This window comes from Nerophis ophidion, linkage group LG11 (assembly GCF_033978795.1).
Source record: "Nerophis ophidion isolate RoL-2023_Sa linkage group LG11, RoL_Noph_v1.0, whole genome shotgun sequence".
In the NCBI taxonomy this organism is placed as follows: domain Eukaryota; kingdom Metazoa; phylum Chordata; class Actinopteri; order Syngnathiformes; family Syngnathidae; genus Nerophis; species Nerophis ophidion.
Window position 1 is genome coordinate 55,482,557 of NC_084621.1, and position 24,757 is coordinate 55,507,313.

At 39.4% G+C, this 24,757-nt stretch overlaps 3 protein-coding genes across 4 annotated transcripts in view; 2 read left to right on the top strand and 1 right to left on the bottom strand.

Annotated features, from left to right (window-relative positions):
* LOC133562270 (cholecystokinin-like) overlaps positions 1-24,757 on the top strand; it is a 292,686-nt gene that overhangs the window by 104,951 nt on the left and 162,978 nt on the right. The window lies entirely within an intron of this gene.
* LOC133562269 (serine/threonine-protein kinase ULK4-like) lies at positions 506-11,447 on the bottom strand. The gene is made up of 9 exons (XM_061916293.1): positions 11,384-11,447; positions 10,531-10,668; positions 10,288-10,387; positions 9,905-10,044; positions 7,737-7,878; positions 7,436-7,537; positions 7,267-7,350; positions 1,314-1,389; positions 506-1,112 (listed from the first exon to the last, which is right to left on the bottom strand). Exons 2-9 carry the CDS (start codon positions 10,666-10,668, stop codon positions 1,055-1,057), a joined length of 840 nt encoding a protein of 279 aa, XP_061772277.1. The 5' UTR covers positions 11,384-11,447; the 3' UTR covers positions 506-1,054.
* Positions 11,701-24,757, top strand: part of trak1a (trafficking protein, kinesin binding 1a) — an 84,782-nt gene continuing 71,725 nt past the window's right edge. Inside the window, exon 1 of the mRNA XM_061916289.1 lies at positions 11,701-11,990. The gene's annotated coding sequence lies outside the window, so the exon portion shown is untranslated. The remainder of the gene's footprint in view (positions 11,991-24,757) is intronic.

The window sequence follows — 24,757 nt, forward strand, 5'->3', positions numbered from 1 at the left end:
TACACTGCCTTCCGCCCAAATGCAGCTGAGATAGGCTGCAGCAACCCCAGAAGGGACAAGCGGTAGAAAATGGATGGCTGGATGGATAATTTGAAACTTGACTTTGCATGTCACTATGAAGTTATATAAGCCTTGCTTGTTCAATATTCAATGCAAAACTTTTTTGGATCCCTCTTAAAAGGTTCATTTGTTCAAACTTGGCCCGCAGCTTTGTTCCATTTTAAATTTTGGCCCACTCTGTATTTGAGTTTGACACCCCTGGTCTATATGAACTGTGCCCGGATACTGGATAATCATGTTTCAAGCAGATTTTATTTTGCCTCAAACAAAGATGTGTAAAAAGAAGCAAGAGAGATGGATTAAATGATTTGTGATCTTGATAGTGTTAGAGAGCAAAAGTAATTGTATTTTCTCTTGAAGTGAAAATATTGCATTTTTGTCATGCTTTGCAATGTGGGTGTAGTTAAAACAACATGAGTTTGAGTTTGAGAAACATAGGCATTTAATGAGCTTCACGGACCTTTGCAGTACATTCCTACTTGTTGACAGTTGTCATGGTAACACAGCATGCATTACATCCACTATAGAGCCCAAAACAAGCTGAGTTGAGCAGGGAAACTGCAGGTATATGATACATGTAATGGATAAATCCAGAATTTATGGCTGCTAGGAAAATAACTTCAGTACAGCAACTGACTATTGTTTGTGATCTCCATTAAACACAATGTATTTCCTTAGCATACCTGCACTGTACATGTGAAGTAATGATCAGGGCTGCAGCAAACATTTATTTATCACAGAAAATATGAATTAAAAAAAGCATCAATGGTCACATCGCTGACTTTCAAGACTTCTTTCTAGAATGGAAAATAAAAATTTGAAAAAAATGTTGTCTATAAAAGTAAACATGAACATGTAACATGTCCTTCGATGTAACCTTGTACGCGTGTTTGAAATAAAACTATGCCATCAGCATTACTTTAACATAAATTAGACTGTATGGACTTCTGCAAATTAAAATAAAGATGTGGGGCCTCTTTATCATCTTCATCCTCTAATTCCCATCTGTCAGTGTCCAGAAATGGTGCTTCTGCAAATCTGACGAGTTCATTCTTGAAAAAACAACACAGTAGCCAAATTAATTAAGTTGACTTTTCTTCATTACAGCATAATAGTCAACATTTAATTGTAGCATTCATACACCTAAAAAAGTACTTAATACATCAAATCATGTTGCATTGTAGATGCAGTAGTGATGTTTTACAAAGTGAGTGTTTGTGTGTGCTTATGCGTGTGCGTGCGTGTGGTCCCACCTTTTATTAGGTTTTTTGTTGAGTAAGCCTTTCAGAAGATTTTGGAATTCCTGACTGGGAGGAGGAGTTGAAGACTCTGTGTCAATGACAAGAGGGGTCATCAGTTCTTTTTAAAAATGTTAGCGACTCCATCCAACCATGCAATGTATGAGCTAGGGTGAGCTAAAGCCTCCCAGCTGACTTTGGGCGATCGGTGGGCTACACCTTGGACTGGTCATTGGGCAGATATAAACAACTATTCACATCTATGGTTCATCTAGAGCAGTGGTTCTCAAATGAAGGTACGCGTACCACTGGGGGTACTTGAAGCTATGCCAAGGGGTACATGAGATTTTTTTTTTTTAATATTTTAAAAATAGCAACAATTCAAAATTCCTTTATAAATATATTTATTGAATAATACTTCAACAAAATGTGAATGTGAGTTCATAAACTGTGAAAAGAAATGCAACAATGCAATATTCAGTGTTGACAGCAAGATTTTTGGTGGACACGTTCCATAAATATTTTTTTGTGAAGAAATATCCAGATGGATCTCTATTACAATCCCCAAAGAGGGCACTTTAAGTTGATGATTACTTCGATGTGTAGAAATCTTTATTTACAACTGAATCACTTGTTTATTTTCCAACAAGTTTTTAGTTATTTTTATATCTTTTTTTCAAAATAGTTCAAGAAAGACTACCACAAATGAGCAATATTTTATACAATTAAATAAATCAGAAACTGATGAAATAGTGCTGTATTTTAATTCTTTATCTCTTTTGTTCAACCAAAAATTATTTGCTCTGATTAGGGGGTACTTGAATTAAAAACATGTTCACAGGGGGTACATCACTGAAAAAAGGTTGAGAACCACTGATCTAGAGGACAAGTGTTTTTATGTGGCGTGCCACACTATCTTATCTGGCCCGCTACATTATTTTATGGATGGGCCACTTCTGTTTTGCCATATCATTTAATATAGTCTGCAAAATTGTTTAACGTGGTCCGCCACTTTATTTTAGGTGGCCCAACTACTCATTTTATTTGGCCCGCCACGATATTTTATGTGGCCCACCATATCACCCGGAAAAGGGTGGAATGCCATCTCCGGGTTGGGGAGGAGACCCTGCCCCAAGTGGAGGAGTTAAAGTACCTAGGAATCTTGTTCACGAGTGGGGGAAGAGTGGATCGTGAGATCGACAGACGGATCGGTGCGGCGTCTTCAGTAATGCGGACGCTGTATCGATCCGTTGTGGTGAAGAAGGAGCTGAGCCGGAAGGCAAAGCTCTCAATTTACTGGTCGATCTACGTTCCCATCCTCACCTATGGTCAAGAGCTTTGGGTCATGACCGAAAGGATAAGATCACGGGTACAAGCGGCCGAAATGAGTTTCTTCCGCCGGGTGGCGGGGCTCTCCCTTAGAGATAGGGTGAGAAGCTCTGCCATCCAGGGGGAACTCAAAGTAAAGCCGCTGCTCCCCCACATCGAGAGGAGCCAGATGAGGCGGTTCGGGCATCTGGTCAGGATGCCACCTGAACGCCTCCCGAGGGAGGTGTTTAGGGCACGTCCAACCGGCAGGAGGCCACGGGGAAGACCCTGGACACGTTGGCAAGACTATGTCTCCCGGCTGGCCTGGGAACGCCTCGGGATCCCCCGGGAAGAGCTAGACGAAGTGGCTGTGGAGAGGGAAGTCTGGGTTTCCCTGCTTAGGTTGTTTCCCCCGCGACCCGACCTCGGATAAGCGGAAGAAGATGGATGGATGGATGGACCATATCATTTTATGTGGTCTACCACGTCAATTAATGTGGTCCGCAACAATATTTAAATTGGCCCGTAATATTACTGAATGTGGCTCTCCATGTCAATTTATGTGGTCTCCTGCATTATTTTATCAGGACCTCCACATCATTTTATTAGGTCTGCCACATTATTTTACGTGGCCCGCCATGTCATTTTATGTGATCCACCACATTTTTATTTGGCCTGCCCCATCATTGTATGTGGTCCGCTTCATTATTTAAAGTTAAAGTTAAAGTTAAAGTTAAAAGTTAAAGTACCAATGATTGTCACACACATACTAGATGTGGCAAAATTATTCTCTGCATTTGACCCATCACCCTCGACCAACCCCTGGGAGTTGAGGGGAGCAGTGGGCAGCAGCGGTGCCACGCCCAGGAATCATTAATGGGGATTCAACCCCCAATTCCAACCCTTAATGCCAAGCAGGGAGGTATTGGGTCCCAATTTTATAGTCTTTGGTATGACTCGGCCGGGATTTGAACTCACAACCTACGGATCTCAGGGCAGAGACTCTAACCAGGACCAGGACACCCTAGGCCGCAGTTCCATGATCGACTTTGAAGTTGTGTCATCGGATTTGCGGCCTCATGTTTTGGACACTCGGGTGAAGAGAAGGGCGGAGCTTTCTACCGATCACCACCTGGTGGTGAGTTGGCTGCGATGGTGGGGGAGGATGCCGGACAGACCTGGGAGGCCCAAACGCATTGTGAGGGTCTGCTGGGAACGTCTGGCAGAGTCTCCTGTCAGACAAAGTTTCAATTCCCACCTCCGGAAGAACTTTGAACATGTCACGAGGGAGGTACTGGACATTGAGTCCGAGTGGACCATGTTCCGCACCTCTATTGTCGAGGCGGCAGATCGGAGCTGTGGCCGCAAGGTAGTTGGTGCCTGTCGGGGCGGCAATCCTAAAACCCCTTGGTGGACACCAGCGGTGAGGGATGCCGTCAAGCTGAAGAAGGAGTCCTATCGGGTCCTTTTGGCTCATAGGACTCCGGAGGCAGCAGACAGGTACCGACAGGCCAAGCGGTGTGCAGCTTCAGCGGTCGCGGAGGCAAAAACTCGGACATGGGAAGAGTTCGGGGAAGCCATGGAAAACGACTTCCGGACGGCTTCGAAGCGAATCTGGACCACCGTCCGCCACCTCAGGAAGGGGAAGCAGTGCACTATCAACACCGTGTATGGTGCGGCTGGTGTTCTGCTGACCTCGACTGCGGATGTTGTGGATAGGTGGAAGGAATACTTCGAAGACCTCCTCAATCCCACCAACACGTCTTCCTATGAGGAAGCAGTGCCTGGGGAATCTGTGGTGGACTCTCCTATTTCTGGGGCTGAGGTCGCTGAGGTAGTTAAAAAGCTCCTCGGTGGCAAGGCCCCGGGGGGGGACGAGATCCGCCCGGAGTTCCTTAAGGCTCTGGATGCTGTGGGGCTGTCTTGGTTGACAAGACTTTGCAGCATCGCGTGGACATCGGGGGCGGTACCTCTGGATTGGCAGACCGGGGTGGTGGTTCCTCTCTTTAAGAAGGGGGACCGGAGGGTGTGTTCCAACTATCGTGGGATCACACTCCTCAGCCTTCCCGGTAAGGTTTATTCAGGTGTACTGGAGAGGAGGCTACGTCGGATAGTCGAACCTCGGATTCAGGAGGAACAGTGTGGTTTTCGTCCTGGTCGTGGAACTGTGGACCAGCTCTATACTCTCGGCAGGGTTCTTGAGGGTGCATGGGAGTTTGCCCAACCAGTCTACATGTGCTTTGTGGACTTGGAGAAGGCATTCGACCGTGTCCCTCGGGAAGTCCTGTGGGGAGTGCTCAGAGAGTATGGGGTATCGGACTGTCTTATTGTGGCGGTCCGTTCCCTGTACGATCAGTGCCAGAGCTTGGTCCGCATTGCCGGCAGTAAGTCGAACACATTTCCAGTGAGGGTTGGACTCCGCCAAGGCTGTCCTTTGTCACCGATTCTGTTCATAACTTTTATGGACAGAATTTCTAGGCGCAGCCAAGGCGTTGAGGGGTTCCGGTTTGGTAACCGCAGGATTAGGTCTCTGCTTTTTGCAGATGATGTGGTCCTGATGGCTTCATCTGACCGGGATCTTCAGCTGTCGCTGGATCGGTTCGCACCCGAGTGTGAAGCGACCGGAATGAGAATCAGCACCTCCAAGTCCGAGTCCATGGTTCTCGCCCGGAAAAGGGTGGAGGGCCATCTCCGGGTTGGGGAGGAGACCCTGCCCCAAGTGGAGGAGTTCAAGTACCTAGGAGTCTTGTTCACGAGTGAGGGAAGAGTGGATCGTGAGATCGACAGGCGGATCGGTGCGGCGTCTTCAGTAATGCGGACGTTGTACCGATCCGTTGTGGTGAAGAAGGAGCTGAGCCGGAAGGCAAAGCTCTCAATTTACCAGTCGATCTACGTTCCCATCCTCACCTATGGTCATGAGCTTTGGGTCATGACCGAAAGGATAAGATCACGGGTACAAGCGGCCGAAATGAGTTTCCTCCGCCGTGTGGCGGGGCTCTCCCTTAGAGATAGGGTGAGAAGCTCAGCCATCCGGGAGGGACTCAAAGTAAAGCCGCTGCTCCTTCACATCGAGAGGAGCCCGATGAGGTGGTTCGGGCATCTGGTCAGGATGCCACCCGAACGCCTCCCTAGGGAGGTGTTTAGGGCACGTCCAACCGGTAGGAGGCCACGGGGAAGACCCAGGACACGTTGGGAAGACTATGTCTCCCGGCTGGCCTGGGAACGCCTCGGGAAGAGCTAGACGAAGTGGCTGGGGAGAGGGAAGTCTGGGTTTCCCTGCTTAGGCTGTTGCCCCCACGACCCGACCTCGGATAAGCGGAAGATGATGGATGGATGGATGTCAATTTATGTGGTCTCCCTTATTATTTTATCAGGACCTCCACATCATTTTATTAGGTCTGCCACATAATTTTATATGGCCCGCCATGTCATTTTATGTGATCCACCACATTTTTTATTTGCCCTGCCCCATCATTGTATGTGGTCCGCTTCATTATTTAAAGTTAAAGTTAAAGTTAAAATTTAAAGTACCAATGATTGTCACACACATACTAGATGTGGCAAAATTATTCTCTGCATTTGACCCATCACCCTCGACCAACCCCTGGGAGTTGAGGGGAGCAGTGGGCAGCAGCGGTGCCACGCCCAGGAATCATTTATGGGGATTCAACCCCCAATTCCAACCCTTAATGCCAAGCAGGGAAGTATTGGGTCCTAATTTTATAGTCTTTGGTATGACTCGGCCGGGATTTGAACTCACAACCTACGGATCTCAGGGCAGAGACTCTAACCACTAGGCCACTGAGCAGGTTGTGTTTATGTGGTCCACCACATAATTTAAAATAGCTTGCCATTTCATTTATTGTGGTAGGCCATTTTATTATATGTGGCCCACCACTTTATTTACTTGGCCTGCAAAAAGCTTGAACTAATAAATGTTTTAGTTCTTTCAATTTTGACAGAAAAATACACTGTCTCCAAATGTATACAGTACATTCTGCAGTTTTTTTTATCTGATCATGCAACAAGATGTTCCAAGCATTTTTTTCGGTTATCAAAAATAAATACTTAAATATCCGCTGGTCACCATGAGTTATGATTTGAAAACAAGTTTTCTATCGATCTGTTGGTAAAAAAAAAAAACAATGATCAAAAATAGTTGCCTATGCAAATAGTGTAAATGAGGCTATTATATATTTATATTCATATGTATTTACTGTTTCAAGAGGCCGTCTGAGTGCAGCCAGCCACAATTGCAATGAGGTCCTCAATAAAAATGAGTTTGACATCCCTGATAAACCTAACGTGTATAGTTGTTGGACTGCAGGAGGCAACCAATGTACTTGGATAACACCCGTGCAAGCACTGGAGCAACATGCATACGCCACACAGAAATGTCTAACTACACATGCATCCCCATGTTGCCCAGCAATGACTCAATTACTTCAAAATGAAGGCTTTAACATTATATTGGTGTAGTCTTTCATGCTGCTTCCTTTTGTCAAGTTGGCATGGGTTCGAATCCCTATCAGTACTCGTAACACAGCTAATAGAGCTTTTTTATCCTGAAAAAAGGGCAATACTCATTAAAACTAACAAGCAAATGATCTGCTGTGGCAAATGTGCAAAACACAGTATGTGTGTTCTGGTGGTTTTTTACCTTTAGGTATAAGTAATGATGGTTCCTGATGCAAAATATTTTCCAGTAGTTTTTTGTAAGTCTTTGCCATGAAAGGAGGCTTCCCTAATGAACCAGACATATAAAGAAAAGACAACAGTAAATAGGTCATTATGATATGAAACATACAGGATCTTGGTTGGTACATTACCCGTGTACATGCACTGGAGAATACAACCAAGAGCCCAGAGGTCTGAGCTCACAGTAGTTTCTGAACCCTGCAGAACCTCTGGTGCCGTGTAAATTGGTGAACCTGATAGTATATTATAACAGATATACACTTTCATCAAACTTGCAAGAAAAAAAGGATATATTGCCAGTAGTAGTCATACCGATGATTATCATAAGTAGATCTCGGAATGTGATATATTTTTAGTCAGTAATCTATCATTCACATATACAGTAGGGCATCAACAGACATAATGATGATTGTTAGACTGATGATTACTGACCTTGAAACCTTTTTTTTACATTGTCATATTTTCTGCTTCCTGCTTCTTCGTACAATAAAATGAAATCTTCAAAAGTGTCTTTCTCTGTTTTGGAGTGACAGAAGTTGCCTAGCTTTAAAATGCCATTGTTATCCAGGAGGATCTAGGAGAGATGATTATAATCACATGTCATTTAAAAGATTTAAACAAGTAATATGTCTAATGTGAATAATCACAGGGTGGCTGTGGATTAATTTCGATTAATCACCATTAAACAATCCATTTGTAGTCTATGTTAATTGTGTTTTATTTTGCATGCACACATAGTAAAGATGGGATATATATGCACTTGACAAATACACATTTGACCTGTTACTAGGTTTAAAGGCCTACTGAAACCCACTACTACCGACCACACAGTCTGATAGTTTATATATCAATGATGAAATCTTAACATTGCAACACATGTCAAGTTGACTAAATTGCAATTTTAAATTTCCCGCGAAGTATCCTGTTGAAAACGTCGCGGAATGATGACGTGTATGATGACACGGGCGCGTGTTTTTCCAGCACCGATCACAGCTAAAAGTCGTCTGCTTTAATCGCATAATTACACAGTATTCTGGACATCTGTGTTGCTGAATCTTTTGAAATTAGTTCAATTGATAATGGAGACTACAAAGAAGAAAGATGTAGGTGGGAAGCGGGGTATTGCAGTTGCCTTTAGCAACACAAACACAGTCGGTGTTTCCTTGTTTACATTCCCGAAGGTGAAGCTTTACTATGGAACAGAGCGGTCAAGCGAACATTGTTCTCTACCACATGTCAACCGGAAGGTTTCAGTGAGAAGATTGCGCTAATAAGTCGGCTCTTACCGTAGACATGAGCGGAGCTTGCGTCCTCCTGCAGCTGCAGACCCTCTTACTCCTCCCACCGGAGACACTGGCGGTCACCACACCTGTGGCCACACCCCTACGACTTTCAGGTACCATATAATCTCACTAAAACACTAGTAACACAATAAGCAGATAAGGGATTTTCCAGAATTATCCAAGTAAATGTGTCTAATAACATCTGAATCGCTCCCACTGCCCTCGCCTTTTTTTTTTCTTCTAGTCCTTCACTCTCACTGACCTCATCCACGAATCTTTCATCCTCGCTCAAATTAATGGGGAAATCGTCGCTTTCTCGGTCCGAATCGCTCTCGCTGCTGGTGGCCATGATTGTAAACAATGTGAGGATGTGAGGAGCTCCACAACCCGTGACGTCACGCACACATGGCCTGCTACTTCCGGTACAGGCAAGGCTTTTTTATTAGCGACCAAAAGTTGCGAACTTTATCGTCGATGTTCTCTACTAAATCCTTTCAGCAAAAATATGGCAATATCGCGAAATGATCAAGTATGACACATAGAATGGACTGGCTATCCCAGTTTAAATAAGAAAATCTCATTTCAGTAGGCCTTTAAGATGTAAGTGGAAGAAGACTATCATGCGGTGTGTGCGTAGTACTATCGACTATTGTTGTTGTACTACAGTGGTACCTCAACTTTATTAAAGTACCCTAACTTAACAGAGCTTTGAGATAAAAGCTGTCTCTCAGCTATTTGTTATGCTTTAAATATCAAGAAATAATTGGGAGTTACAAGCATCCCCCGCCATTAGTTGGGATGGCAAATGTCACAGGAATTCCCACAAGATCTGGGCTTACCAGCATTAGATCATAGCTGGAGATTGACATGATTTAGTTTTTCCAAGCATGGGAAGGAAGTAAGTGGGTGTGAATGACAATGCTGAAGAGTTGATGACATGCATTGAATTAAAAAAAGAAATAACGTAATCAAAAACATGACAGAGCATGTCACTTGGTTAAGCAATATGAGCGCACCACTGCGAGGCTGCCCCATACTGAAGCACAATAGAAGTAATAATTATAATGATAATAATAATGTCTAAACGACAGACATTGATCCATGAAAATATTGAAAAGCTGCTGATGGTGTGTGTGACAGAGAAGCAGCAGGAAGGAGATGTCATAGAAAGCCATTCTCCAAGGTAAAGGCTATATATTATTATATATTACATTACATTAATTCACATTAAAACATACATTTGGGCAGCCATAACTAAATAAATTACAAACAATAGATATCGTGGTTGGTGCCCGACACATACAGTACGACACAAACCTTAGCAGGTGTCAAGTCAGAGAAAATAATCCCTAAATTGTGGATGTATTCCAGTCCTTTGACCAGGTCCAATCCAAACATCCTCACTACATCCTCTGGAAAGCATCCATCTCGAACAATCACTGACTCCAAGGAACCACCTAACATGTCGACAAAGTTGATAGTAGATGTAAAGAGAAATGAGAGACAAGTTCACAAAAATATGGAAAAATACGACACAGACTTTACACAAATTGTGTTACATCTTAAAATAGAAGGTTTGGTCTTCTAAAAGATATAAATTCTCTTTTACCCAGCCATCCATTTTCTACCGTTTATCCCATTTATATTCCAATAGCCCATGTAAAAGATATTATTGTGCAAAGGTAGTATTTAAAGTTTACCTGTGCACAGCTCCAGCACTAACCACAAGTGCTTTCTGGTCTCATACCACTCATAAAATTCAACAATGTTAGGATGATCCAGATTTTGGCTTAGACGTACCTGGAGGGACAACAAGACATCTTGCTATTCTGTATAAAACATCTTACACCCTCAGGATAATAACATGCTATTAATCCAAAATAAATTGCAGTTCATATTCAAGAAACCATTTCTGATCATGTGGAAAAGGATTCATATCTTACATGGTTTGTGACTTCAGGTCTCTTCGATTTGTCAATGCATTTGAGAGCGACATAGTTTAGAGTGCCCATCCTTCTTCCTTTATAGACAATAGAGGTGTAGTTTCTTCCCATCTCCTCATATAGGTTAATGTTCTCCATCTGTGACGAAAACAAAAAGGCATACAATATTTATATTATATACCAAATATTTCAAAAAGTAACATCAAATAGCCAAACTTTGTAAATTACTACTTCATGACTTCAAAGATTCTTTATTGTCAATTTTTCTATGTATGCAAGACATAAAGCCATGAAAGTCACACTAATATAACATGTGTCAACAATTATGTTTTAGCTATTCATGGACTACTTTGACATTTAGATTAGATCAGATGTTTTTATTGTGATTGCACACAATATACAACAAAACTTGGTTCATAGTTTCACTCCATTTTACAGCAGCATCATGGCATAGTAAAATATATTTTTTTAAATGTACAAATAAAGTGTACCCAAGATATGTTAAAACATGTTAAGGAAGTACATACTTATATACATATAAAATGTGGACAGTTAAGCAGTGGATTATTTAATACATAAAAAAATACATAATACAATATTATATTATGAAATATTTTATTTATGTATCATGTACACTATACATGTTCACAAATGTTTGGCAACAATCTATAACACTTATGTTTGGCAACGATGTGATTTGTAAATGACGCATGTTTTGATTAAAAAAAAATACACACGTTTGCAGTTGGAGACAAACACAAAATGTAAGTATTCCGCTAAAAGCATATACAAACATTAGTCATATCTGAAAAAACCGAGCATTTTTTTTCAAGAGTAAGGAAGATAACTGTACCTCTGAACCACCGACAATTTTGATTTCACATTTATTGTTATGCGAGAGGAGTTATATCTACTGCTTGAGCATCTTTGATATGACATCACAATCCAAGCTACAACCAATGGTAAGACATAAATAGAAATCAAAATGTTGATCATTTTATTTCCAATATTCTTGCTGATTTACCAAATATTTTGAACGTATTTGTAAATGTTTTACATGTAAAAATATCATTATAGAAATCCCATTTCATAATCTCAATAACGTTGATGACGCATCTGTAGTATTTTATTTTGAAATCCGCAGTAAAGGAAGTACGAGCCATTTCCTCTTCATTGTCACCAATGTGATGCATTGTTCCTATTCAGCGTTAGGCGCACCCTAGGGGAAGCCTTCGAACATTTGGTAAAGTTGAATAAACTAGCCCGGTTAAATGTGTTTATTCAGTGCTGTGCTGTACATGCATGTACAGTAATTAGTTGATCAGATATTTTTGTAGCTGTAAACGAGTTTAATTTACGAAGCTGGTTCCTCAGAATTTACGCTGCCAAACTCAACTCACACAAAAAGGGAAAACGGATTTAATGCCTCGTTTTGGGGCCACCGCTGTCTTCCATAAAAGGTAAGAAGTTGTCTGTAATGTAAGTACATTCTAATTTATTTGATAACGTTTTTTTTTTAGTTTTCTGAAAGTTGGAGCAGGTGCAGACTAAGTGCCACAGTATATAAGACTATAAAGTTAAAAAATGATTTCAGTGATAAACAGGTTAACAATCACTAAAACAGTCACTTATTTGCTCTACGTTACACTTTTACAGAGTTCTACAAAACATTTGCTTTTAGTATGGATTGTAAAAGGTTCAATCATGGTGTGAAAATGTATTTTTCTGTGACACCATATTAAAAAAAAAAATAGTTGAACAAGTGCTGACTTCGCTACTATCAAAATTATATCAACACTTTACTGTAATCATCTATGTGCAACTTTTTTTAGACTAAGTATTAATAATAGTAAAGTAGAACCTCAACTTACGAGCTTATTTGGTTCTGTGAAGGAGCTCTTAACACAATTAAACAAATTGAAGTCAACATTGCCCATTGCAATGAATTTAAATGAATTCAATTTGTGCTTGCGTCCCTAAAATAGCACAATTTTCGCACCGTTACATGTCTTTTAAAATAAAAAACAACTTTTGGAAATCTTGTATGAAAAACCATATAATATTACATTATTACATTACAATAGTGCTATCAACTACTATACTTTAGTAAGTAATGTAATAATGAACATTTACCTTGTGGAGTGGACTTCTACGGTATCTCCTTCCAGCTGCTTCTATGTCAAACACACTATCAGCAGCTTCTCCATATTAACATGATAAATATCTGCCATTTTTTAAATATCATTTTAACATCCTTGGCTGGCGTTATCGACTTATTCTTTTTAGTATGGTGCAGATTAGCAGTGATACGCTTAAACTACTTATGTTTTTAATGTTTTTTTTCCCCCAATGCATATAATCCACTTCTTATTAGCACTGTCCTTCACACTCATTTATTTGCTTCCCATGGTTGGCAAAACAAAGTTATGTCCATCTTTAGTTATAAGGTAATACTAGTGTGTAAGACCGGACATTTTGGGCAAATCTTACAGTGTATTTTTCTGTGACACCATATTAAAAAAAAAAAATAGTTGAACAAGTGCTGACTTCGCTACTATCAAAATTATATCAACACTTTACTGTAATCATCTATGTTCAACTTTTTTTAGACTAAGTATTATTAATAATAGTAGAGTAGAACCTCAATTTACGAGCTATATTTGGTTCTGTGAAGGAGCTCTTAACACAATCAAACGAATTGAAGTCAACATTGCCCATTACAATGAATTTAAATGAATTTAATTTGTGCTTGCGTCCCTAAAATAGCACAATTTTAGCACCGTTACATGTCTTTTAAAATAAAAAACAACTTTTGGAAATCATGTATGAAAAACCATATAATAGTGCTATCAACTACTATACTTTAGTAAGTAATGTAATAATGAACATTTACCTTGTGGAGTGGACTTCTACGGTATCTCCTTCCAGCTGCTTCTATGTCAAACACACTATCAGCAGCTTCTCCATATTTCCATGATAAAGGTCTGCCATTTTTTAAATATCATTTTAACATCCTTGGCTGGCGTTATCGACTTATTCTTTTTTAGTATGGTGCAGATTAGCAGTGATACGCTTAAACTACTTATGTTTTTAATGTTTTTTTTGTTTTTCAATGCATATCATCCACTTCTTCTTAGCACTGTCCTTCAGACTCATTTATTTGCTTCCCATAGTTGGCAAAACAAAGTTATGTCCATCTTTAGTTATAGGTAATACTAGTGTGTAGGACCGGACATTTTGGGCAAATCTTACAGGGTTTGCTACACCAACTAATGGTGGGGATTGTTACGCTTGTGTGGCATTGTGATGCCGGAGGTTGTCTTTTCAAGATGCTGAGGGATGTCAGGAAGCGGCTTGCAGGTGAGAATAAATAATTTATTCTAGTTGCAGAACAAAATACGCTGCGGTGCCCACGGCACGGAAAACAAAAGGGTAGCCAAAAGATGCTAGTATCAAAATGCAGACTATGAGTGTAACCAAGAGCGGAACTTGTTGCACGGGAGCAAACAAGACCAACAGGCCGAGTGAGGCCAGCGCATAAACTAAATAGCCCTCTGATTAGTGCCCGGGCAACAGGTGCGCGCCCCGAACACTAACCAGAGGCAGGTGACTGTAATCTGCCGTAATGGCAACTGAGACACACAAACCGAACAGGTGCTGAGAACACAACTGAACGGAAAACATAAACCGAATATGATCCGGACAGTGGATCATAACAGGGATGCTTGTAACTAAAATGTTTGCTTGCAACTTAAAGCATGGAAAAATACACTTTTTATTGTCATTTAGTAATTGTCTTTATTGTCATTGTACAAGTGCAACAAAATTAAATTTTCAGAACGCTTATGGCAAGCATATTAATTAGTCGAGGGACCGTTCTTAGCTCAAACACTATTAAGTAGGGGCAGTCTTAAAGGGGAACTGCACTTTTTCCCGGAATTTTGCCTATCGTTCACAATCATTGCAAGAGACATTAAGACAAACGTTTTTTTATTTTTTTTACGCTTTCTAACATGTAAAAATCGTCTTGTTCCTAGTGGCCAGCTATGCAGCTAATAGGAGCAATCAATTCTCCCTTTAAAAACCGTCAAAAACATTTCATTTACATTCCGTAATCTGTGTAATACCCAGGCTATAGCGACATTGTTATTGTAAGAGAGAACTCTTTTTTTTTACCATAGTAACACCATGACATGCTTCGGTATTAGCTTTAAAAGCTAGCTACGAAAAGAGATAAGATAGTAAAAGTGTTTGAGTGTGTAATTCACAACACAATGCGATAAGACACCAATCTGTACTAATTGAAAAACATGAACAATCATATTAAAGTCTCTGTAAAGTATTAGCCTAAATTTCATGCACTCTAGTTGTACGGTGATGTGCTGCATGTATCATGAATAATATTAAAGCGTGACTCACTCGATGGACAGTTGTGTGTTTGGTCCAGCTGGCCGGGAAGTTTTTCCAGTTTATTTGGGGAAGCACTCCATTTATGTTGAAAAAGCATGTCTTCAATTTCACTTTCTCTGCTTTTATCTGCGCCAACATCTCACTCTTCGTTCGTGCTGGCTTCTGTAACCAGTAGTTTATTCTCTTCAGCTTCAAAAATATAAGGTTATGAAACCTCATTTGTCCAAAAATAGTCGTCTTCGTTGTCAGTTACCAGGTCTGCCATGATTACAGCACAAACATGCCTTTGTATCCGGAAGGAGGAACACAAAAATCGGAAGTGCGCTGCTAGTGAAACGTAAATCACTGCCCTAAAGAAATCAGACCAGATATTGAACATATTACACATTGTTATGAATACTTGCAGTGTGTATATAAAACATTGATGGAGGGTTGTGAAGTTGTTTTAGAGGGCTTTATAGGCTCCAACAGTGACTCCCATTAGCCGCATCTTCCAAGCGTTTTGTTATCATCTTTAAAATCCTTAAAAAACAAGACATGTATTCTTGTCTCTTATAATAATTGTCAATGATAGGCAAAATTCCCCAAAAAGTGCAGTTCTCTGTTTAGTTGAGGTACCACTGTTCAATAACTTTGTGTTCAGCTTTAAAGTTTTTGAAATGTAACGTAGCTGCAGCAGACTGATATAGTTAGAATTAACCAACACCAAAGTCTGTACAACTCCGCTTTAGTATAAAACAGGGGAGAGTGTGTCTTAACTGTCCAAAGGCCAAATCTGCTCTAAAGTGGTTGTCAATGTCACATGATTTGTTGTTGTGTGCTAGTATACTATCATCAATGTAATTACCAGCAAAAAATAATTAATCAAAGCTGAAGAAGTGATACCAATGTTTATGGCTATGCCCCAAATTATATTTACACACAATTTTTTGAATGTTATAAAGAACTATTTCAAATGTTTTTACTGAAAATGATCATGGAGAAAGAATTTCATGGATTAGTTGCTAATTGTGTGACAACATGAACTGATTTAACTTGATCATACAAAAAATATCTACAGTCATAGCTTTTTGACTAAGTAACCTACACATTGTGCTTCTATAACTAAACTATCAAACTACTCTGGAAGTTATTAAAAGATTGAATTTAAGACAGTTCTAAAACTTTTGGTCACAACTTTGTACTGAGCATTCATTGGTGTCATGACATAGTTTGGTCCATTGTTGAAAATTGGTGGCTGATTTTGCAACTAGAACAGTATGTTGCAATTTTGTCTGCAAACAATAGTTGTCCACACTGGAGAATAGTTACTTGTATTTTGTTAAGTCTGCTGGGCTGGATCTTATATTATTTTATGAGCTTACACTATGGAAGATTCAACCATAGTGCTGCAATTGCATTAAGGGATTTTTAAGCTGTTGGAAACTTTCTCCTCTGACTCGTCGTTATGAATATCTGCTACAGTATGTATCATCTTCCTTAACTTCTCTGCTCATTTTTCACTTCCTGTGGCGACATTTTAGACTGTCTCTCTGAGTAATGCTCTCCTTTGTTCAACAACAAAGGCACAGGATCTCAAATGCCAAGAAAGAACATGTGTATTTTGGTGTCAATGTTTCAACATTTAAATGGACCATTTCTCAGTTTAATGTAAATGATTATTGTAGCGATACACAGTGCTGTTGCGTTGTTCTGACGTTGGCCTGAAGTTTGGTAAGCATTTTAGTTTAGTTTTGTAAAGTGAAAGCCAATTCGAGGCAAGGCGGGTTTTTTATGGAGCACAATTCATAGGCAATGTAACTCAAAGTGCTTTGTAGATGTTTACAATTGAAACAAGGCAAATTAAATCAGTTTTTCAGTTGTCATGTGCACAGCTGAAGATGGGTGTATTTTTTAGCCTGGATATAAACTTTGAAGCCCGGATTACCGGCCAGGGATTAAGCCCTAGTTCTAGACTAAATACAATTTTAAACTAGGATTTACTGAAATGGCTTTCACCTGGGGATAGGTTGATTGGCAACACTAAATTGGCCCTAGTGTGTGAATGTGAGTGTGAATGTTGTCTGTCTATCTGTGTTGGCCCTGCGATGAGGTGGCGACTTGTCCAGGGTGTACCCCGCCTTCCGCCCGATTGTAGCTGAGATAGGCGCCAGCGCCCCCCGCGACCCCGAACGGGAATAAGCGGCAGAAAATGGATGGATGGATGGGCTTTCTCAGACAGACATGGATTAAAATAGTCTTAGATATGTCCCTGAGTCTTTTGGTGAATAATCACATTTCTTAAAGGGAGACTACAGCCAATTCAGGTCTAAATTGAGTCTTGGATTAAACCTGTCCAGATGCAGATTTAATTTAAAAGTAAGAATAATGGCTGTACGCATTACAGTACTGTATGCATTACAACTGAAAGTGTTTTATCTGCACTCTTTGCACGTCATTCAATTCCGATATTTTTTATGATAATTTTTTTGTCATTCATTATTTTATATGCTATAGTTTTGTGCATCTGTAAAAGACTCTAAATTGCCTTGTGTATGAATTGTGCTCTATAAAAAAACATACCTCCCCTAGGAGATGCATTACTTTGAAGACCGAAATGATGCTGAAAGACCACAAATAATAGAGAGAAGCTTGTTTTGAGACAGAAGTAACCTTATATCATCATACTAAGTTTTGTGGTTGTTTTGGTACATCTAAAGACAATGCAGCTGAAATTATTTGTTTACTGCAAACAAAGCGTTCATGCCACTCAGTAGGGCTGGGCGATATGGCCTTTTATTAATATCTCAATGTTTTCAAGCCATGTCACGATACACGATATATATCTTTATATTTTGCCTTACCTTTGAATTAACACTTGATGCATATAATCACACCAGTATGAGGATTCTATGTGTCTACATTAAAACATTCTTGTTCATACTGTATTAATATATGCTAAATTTAAACTTTCTTGCAGAGAGGGAAACCACAACAAAGTCGATTTACCAAAACTGTATCTATTAAACAGTTATTAAGCAGTGGCACAAACATTCATGTAATTTCAAAACAGAAAGTGCAAGATTGTCAGAGACATTTTAAAACAAGCTATTAGTGCACCTTTGTGCATGATGTCACTAAGATGACATATCAAAACAACACTAAATTAAAGTGCAATTTTTGTACAGAATGCAACTACAATAGTTTAAAACAAATAAAGTGCACTTTTGTGCATGATGTCACACAAGATATTTCAATAACTGTCATATAAAAATTAGCTGCATAATAGGAAATCAAATAGTGTATGTCCTTTGCTATGTGGTAGGTTACTGCAGATGTTGTCTTCTGTTGTTGACTAATTTTTTCATATGGTAGTGATCTGGAAATGGTTGCTTCGGCATTAGCAGTAGGTGCTACTTTTTGTAACAACGCTTTTGCCGCGTACTTGTTCGACATCTTCCCGCTTGAAACCAAATCACCGCCAGACGATGGACCCTGTGCTATTTTCTTGGGAATTAATTCTTCCTTCATTTGTTACCAGATTTGCACCTTCTTTCTCTCGTATTAACACTCGCACTACTCCACTAGCATCACAGCTAATGTTACCCATTCCGCTACCTCTCTGTTTCACTACCTCTCTGCTCCACATACTGTCGCATGCGTATGTGGCATATGTAAGAAGGTGAGCTTGTTTTACGTCTCTGTGAGAAATAGAGACAAGAAAGAGTGAAAAGACCCTGTAGTGTAATGCCCGCAGCTAAAATCAACTGCGTGAGAACGTATACTCGAATATCACGATTTAGTCATTTTCTCTATAGCTCAGAGACAAACCCGCGATATATATAGTATATTGGATAAATCGCCCAGCCCGACAACTCAGTGAGGTGAACCCCATACTTCTCTTTCCTTACAAGGACTTATCACCGTCAGCTTTTTGGCAAGTGGAACCTTTCATGGTGAAATAATGGATATATGTAGTGTGAGTTAACCATCCATCAATCCATCCTTTCTACCACTTGTCCCGTTGGGTGTCACGGGAGTGCTGGAGCCTATCTCAGCTGCATTCGGGCGGAAAGCGGTGTACACCATGGACAAGTCGCCATCTCATCGCAGTGCCACCACAGAGGCAACATTCACACTCACATTCACACACAAGGTGCATGTCTTTGGAGGTGGGAGGAAGCCAGAGTACCTGGAGAGAACATACGTAGTCACGGGAAGAACATGCAAACTCCACAGAGAAAGAACCCGAGCCCGGGATTGAACTCAAGACATTCGTATTGTGAGGCACAATACCACCGTGCTGCCTGTGAGTTAATCAACATTCTGGAAAAATAATATACAAAGTCATATGAACTGTGAAAGATTACATCAATGTTACTAATATTGCCATTTAGAATATGATAACTTCCTGTAGTAATTGATTGGCTTGATCAAAGCAGAGATTTTAACCCTCAATCTCCTGACTGTGCAGCCAACACTACTCAGCCATTTGAGTTGTACTGATTCAAAATTGCAGTAATACATTTCCTATTTTGGTTTATGTAGTGAAATCATGATGTTTTTCTTCATTATTGGATACTTAAAAATCTTTTTTTTTTTCATGTTTTTTTTCTTACTTTCACTGAAGTTTTTCAAACAATTTATATTTTATTTCTTCATTCTCAAAGTCAAGCTCCAGTTCTACACACACAAGCACTGCTAAAGTGTGTATTAAATAGTCTATCCCAGGGTTTAGGTCCACTCTTACCTTTGCACCATGTACACATCCTTGATCTAATTTGGCTTCCAAAACATTATTTTAGTTGATTGCCTTAGTCTGAGACTTTGTAGTCTGGAACTAATTCATCTAATGTTAAGTGTCATATCAGAAAGAAAATTGGATTAGTGTAGATTAATTCAAACCAGATTATTTCAGTTCTGGTTTTATTCATGCTCTGAACATGAAACTGGGCCTGAAAGTTGAATAGAACTGTTTCTGCTTGTTTTGCCATTGCTGTGTGTGGTCTTATATAAAGTGTTTTCTTTACTTGAATTGTGCACACAATAATAGCTATAAGTGGCTCTTCATGACTGGCCGGGGGTTGTCAAAATTTGTCAGGAAGGTTGGGAATCAATAAAACACTTTAGCTGTCAAAGCTCAAGTCTAGCATGTAAATGATATCGTTTATCTAGTTCTTTTTCATAGTTTTGTTACAGTAAAAAAAAAAATAGAGCCATAAAAAGATATTCTTGTTTTTGCATTATGTTTAATGAATATATTCAAAATTAAATCTTTACTATTCTGTAACACATCCCATTTTCTCTGGCTAACAGTTGTTAATGATTGAACTCTACTCAGACATAGCACATTGGGTTCATTCATTGATCAAATAACGCGCAACTATTCTTGTTTTTGCATTATGTTTAATGAATACATTAAAAATTCAATCTTTACTATTCAGTAACATCCCATTTTCTCTGGCTAACAGTTGTTAATGATTGAACTCTACTCAGACAGAGCACATTGGGTTCATTCATTGATCATTAAGTGGCTGTAGAAAGAGCTCCAGCTCGAGTAGATCTGCACTTACAACTTTGTAAAGAACTATAAGAATAGAGCCCTTTTAGGTACTCTGCGTTGTTTTGTACGGGGTTCAAAGAAGTTTGACACATTCGGTGTTGTTAACATTGCTTCTTGAATAAAAGGTGTCACCTTTCATTTTGGGCAAATTATCCCCTATACTGCAATCCTTTTTGGGAAGAGTGCTCTTTTGGGGGTTTGGTTTACTTACAATTGAACTGACTGATTAGGGAACCGGATAAAATTATGGGAAAAGATAATATGTGAATTCTAACACAATCAAGCCAAAAATATTAAAAAGTAAATATGAACCTAGTTTGCATCGTTGGGATATGATTTGAGACATTTGGAAGGTATGCTCCTTATCTTTTGTTCTGTTTACATTCCAGTTTTGAACGTCAGTAAGAGTGTACTTGTTATAGTGGCCTTATCCTGGATATATTGCAGATATTTTTACGTGTTGGTCTGGTCACCATGGTGATCTTATTTACAGCTAGGCAATTTAAGTTTCGTTAGAAAAACAGGCCTATGGAGCACTATCCATGTGCCACAGCAGCTTTGACCTGTGTTTGAGGATAAACAGAAATGCCCCCGGCATGTCTTGGAGCTAATTTATGCTTTTTGTCCTGAGGAAAGAATCAGCCTCTTGAGGGTCTGGAAACTGTTTATGGTGTACCCAACATTTCCTGTGCTTGAGTCAGTCAGCCATGTCACACTGTTGTTCAGAAACAGCTGCAGCTGTCTACTGGAAATTATGATATTATATATTCCATTATTCAAGATGAATATCTATATACATATATATATATATATAAATATATATATATATATATATATAGCCATACAGATTATAGGCGATGGCGATACGTGCTCCTACTATTCAAAGTCACCACATCAGCTCTACAGGAAGTATGGGATCCCCCCGGAGCAATGCAGAGCCCCACTAAAATGCTCCACCGTGATGTGTGAATTGACGTATTGACAGTCACAGTACAAAACAGATGGCTAATGTATTTCTGCTATGGGCACTGGCTTGTCAATAAGCTGCTGTGTTTGCTGTTTGTAATGCGCCCAAGAAGACCATATGGCAGTTACAGTTTTATTTACCGTGCCTTTACTTTGCAATTGTGTTAAATTACACTTTATTACAATAATTAATTTTAGCCACTACATAAGTTATGTATTGTAATAAAAAAAAAGATGAATACAGTGATCCCTTGATCACGTTAGGTTGCAGACCCCCATCTGTGGTAGATTAATTCAAGTTAGTGATTCTCCACACAGCTTTCACACACTTATAAAGACTTCCTATGCTCTTAAAATTCTTTATACGCTGTAAAACCTATGTCATTTTAACATGAAAACTTAAATGAGTACTCAAATCTCAATGGTACTTTAAAATCTTTGATGCACTGAAACCGTAGTTATTGAACTGCAAAGTGATGAGGGAACACTTTATACGAAACCACCAATTTACTTGCACCATTTTAATTTCCTTGACAGTGACGGCTTGCATTATTGATCGACTAGAGATGACTAAAATTATAAAGGAAGGTGTTTTTTTCCTACAAATTTCTAGAACAAAGGACACTAAATCTTAAGGACACAATCACTGTTTTTTTTAAACAAAAGATAGCCTAACTTTCAATAATGTACCTGTAACATTTCTGGTTCTTGGTGAGGATAAACATACTAATGGTCTCTAAATGCAGTCTAGTTACTGTTAGCCTAACCCATGTAAACACAGTTGGGCTGATACAAAGTTATTGGTGTCTTAAAAATCCTTTAGCCTGCCTTTAATTGGTTTATTTGGAAGAAACCCCTCTATTCACTTACTGTCAGTCTACAGCAGGGCTTTTCAACTAGTGGCCCGGGGGCCAAATCAGGCCCGGAAATGACACCAAACTGATCCCGGAGGTCACTTCAAAACATGGGAGAGACTTTAAAATGTTTGAAACAAATGAAATGTAATACAAAAACTATAACGCTCCTGTTGTTTGGACAAGAGCAGATCTAGGCAAACTACAGCCCGTTAAGATTTTCAATGCGGCCCACCAGACGTTTCCAAATCATTCTTTTATACCTTTAACATCGAAACTGTTGCCGCCATTGTAATGTGCAGTGCTGTTTTCAAATTACCGTAAGTCATGAACTATACAAAGTATTTCAATGGATGAAATCTGCGCTTTCGAGGGATATACAAATTATTACGGTAATCTATATACGTCACAGCAGCTCAGACAAGGCACCAAGCAGCGGGGGCGAGGTTTTTTTCCAGAACAGTCTGCTTGAAACGCGGGTGTCACGGACAGAAGCGCGAGCAGATTTTTACATCAAAGTTCTGCAGAAATGTGATATTATATCAGATTGTAGGTGTTTTTTACCCTTTGCGCCCATATTTCGCCATGTTTCTTGCGTTTTTGTTGCATTTTTGCTCAGTTGTAAGGAGGAGGTGGTATGAGAAGGAAAAGAGAAGCAACGTTAATATGTTGTTGATGTTCAGTGTTTTATTGTTCATAGTTAATATTGTAAATCCATCATTCTTTATTTTCATGTACATTCTGGGTGTCCCATTCAGTGAAAAAAAGATTTGATATTCTATTCCGTTTTTTTGAGGTTGTCTGTCATAACGTTTTTAGCATTCAATCAGACATTATTGTGAGTTTTTGATATTATAAATATATATATATATATATATATATATATATATATATATATATATATATGTATATATGTATATATATATATATCCATTTCCTACTGATTGTCCCTTTATTTTGCGGTTGCGGGGTGTCGCTGGATTCTATCTCAGCTGCATTGGGGCGGTAGGCGGGGTACACCCTGAATATAACATTGCCCACTATGGAGAATGCTGATTCTGAAAATAGAAGTCCGGCCTTTATGTCCAGTTTTCTGGAAATGTGACCCTGAATACAAACAGGGGCTGCATGGCTCAGATGATAGAGCAGCCAGCCAGGCGCTTGAGGGGTCCTAGAATCCACCTTCTGCCATCCTAGTCACTGCCGTTGTCTTTTGGCAACGGGAAAAGTGCCACCCAGACTGGTGTAAATGTAGCGTAAATGTAGATAATGGGTTTGTCAAAGTAAAGCACTTTGAGTCACTACAGAAAAAGAGCTATAAGTGTTTAAAGTGTGACGTGGAAACAATGCATTGTGGTTCTTGCTCATGGCCTCTGAATAGCTTATTTACTTGGCTGAATGCAAGCCTTTGTCCTAAAGTTTATTTTTCGTTTATTTTAACAAGTTAAAAATGTACCGCGAACGTGAAGCATCGATAACGGTTATCATGATCGTTTGGGAAGAAAAAACAATTTAGTGAGATTTGTCATTTCCAGCGTAGAAGCAAAGCCAAGGAATTTGGGTTAGAGAGCTAATAAAGAAATGATAATTAGCCTGAATTGCAGCCGTGACACTGTCAAACATCACTTTTCACACAGGTAATTTTGGGTTAATGCGTGTTGTATTCTATTTCACACACAGCGTTTAGTAGGCTGGTAGCGCTAGCAGTGGGTTATAAACAAGGTACAGTATAGATCAATAACTGAGAAGACCTAAAACATTTTTGCACAGTGTATTTCAGACTTGAAACATATTTACTTAAAAACAAATTCCTCCAAGAAACACCACACATTGATAAGTCCTGTTTATTTACCCCTAAAAGAATGACAGTCTTCACTTTCTAATGTAAAATTTCACGGTCTTGCACACACCCACAGTTGGTTTGTCCGTGAGCCTTTACAGACTTTGCATTCCGAAATGTTCAAACTCTTTTGATGTTCACGATACAGGACACGTTTAGCAGCTTTCTCAAATCATATTAATACATTCCACCAATTTTAATTATTTTTCAAGGTGGCGAGCCTTTGGAACAGTGTCCAGTTTGTTTTAGTATGGTCCGTTGATTTTTTTATTTTGTATGATCCATTTGAATCCGAATTGTTGCTCTTTGTTACAATACCACAAGTACAGTGCAGCTATGTAAACAAAATCTACATACCACTACACGATCGGTTCAGGAAGACACAATCGGTCTTTACATGCGCCAAGACAACGTCACTTCCTGTGTACTTGTTGACGGCAGTTATGTTCATGCAAAACCTGTCATCAGGTTTTTTTGTAATCTTTATTTGAATATCAATGTCATATAAAAGATTACATACAAAACAAATCAAAGGTTACTCAAGAATACAGTATTTATTTTGAAGTGGTATATATTCGTACAGTAACCTGAAGAATGTGATCAGCAGCCTCAAAT

Bases quoted from the DNA above. Each gene is read 5' to 3' on its own strand.
- LOC133562269 (XM_061916293.1), bottom strand. From the start codon at position 10,668: ATGGAGAACATTAACCTATATGAGGAGATGGGAAGAAACTACACCTCT. The intron at 1,390-7,266 runs GTAAAAAACCAC...TCATTGACACAG, and splicing joins ATCATTACTTATACCTAAAG to AGTCTTCAACTCCTCCTCCC. The intron at 1,113-1,313 runs GTGGGACCACAC...TGTTTTTTCAAG, and splicing joins AACAAAAAACCTAATAAAAG to AATGAACTCGTCAGATTTGC.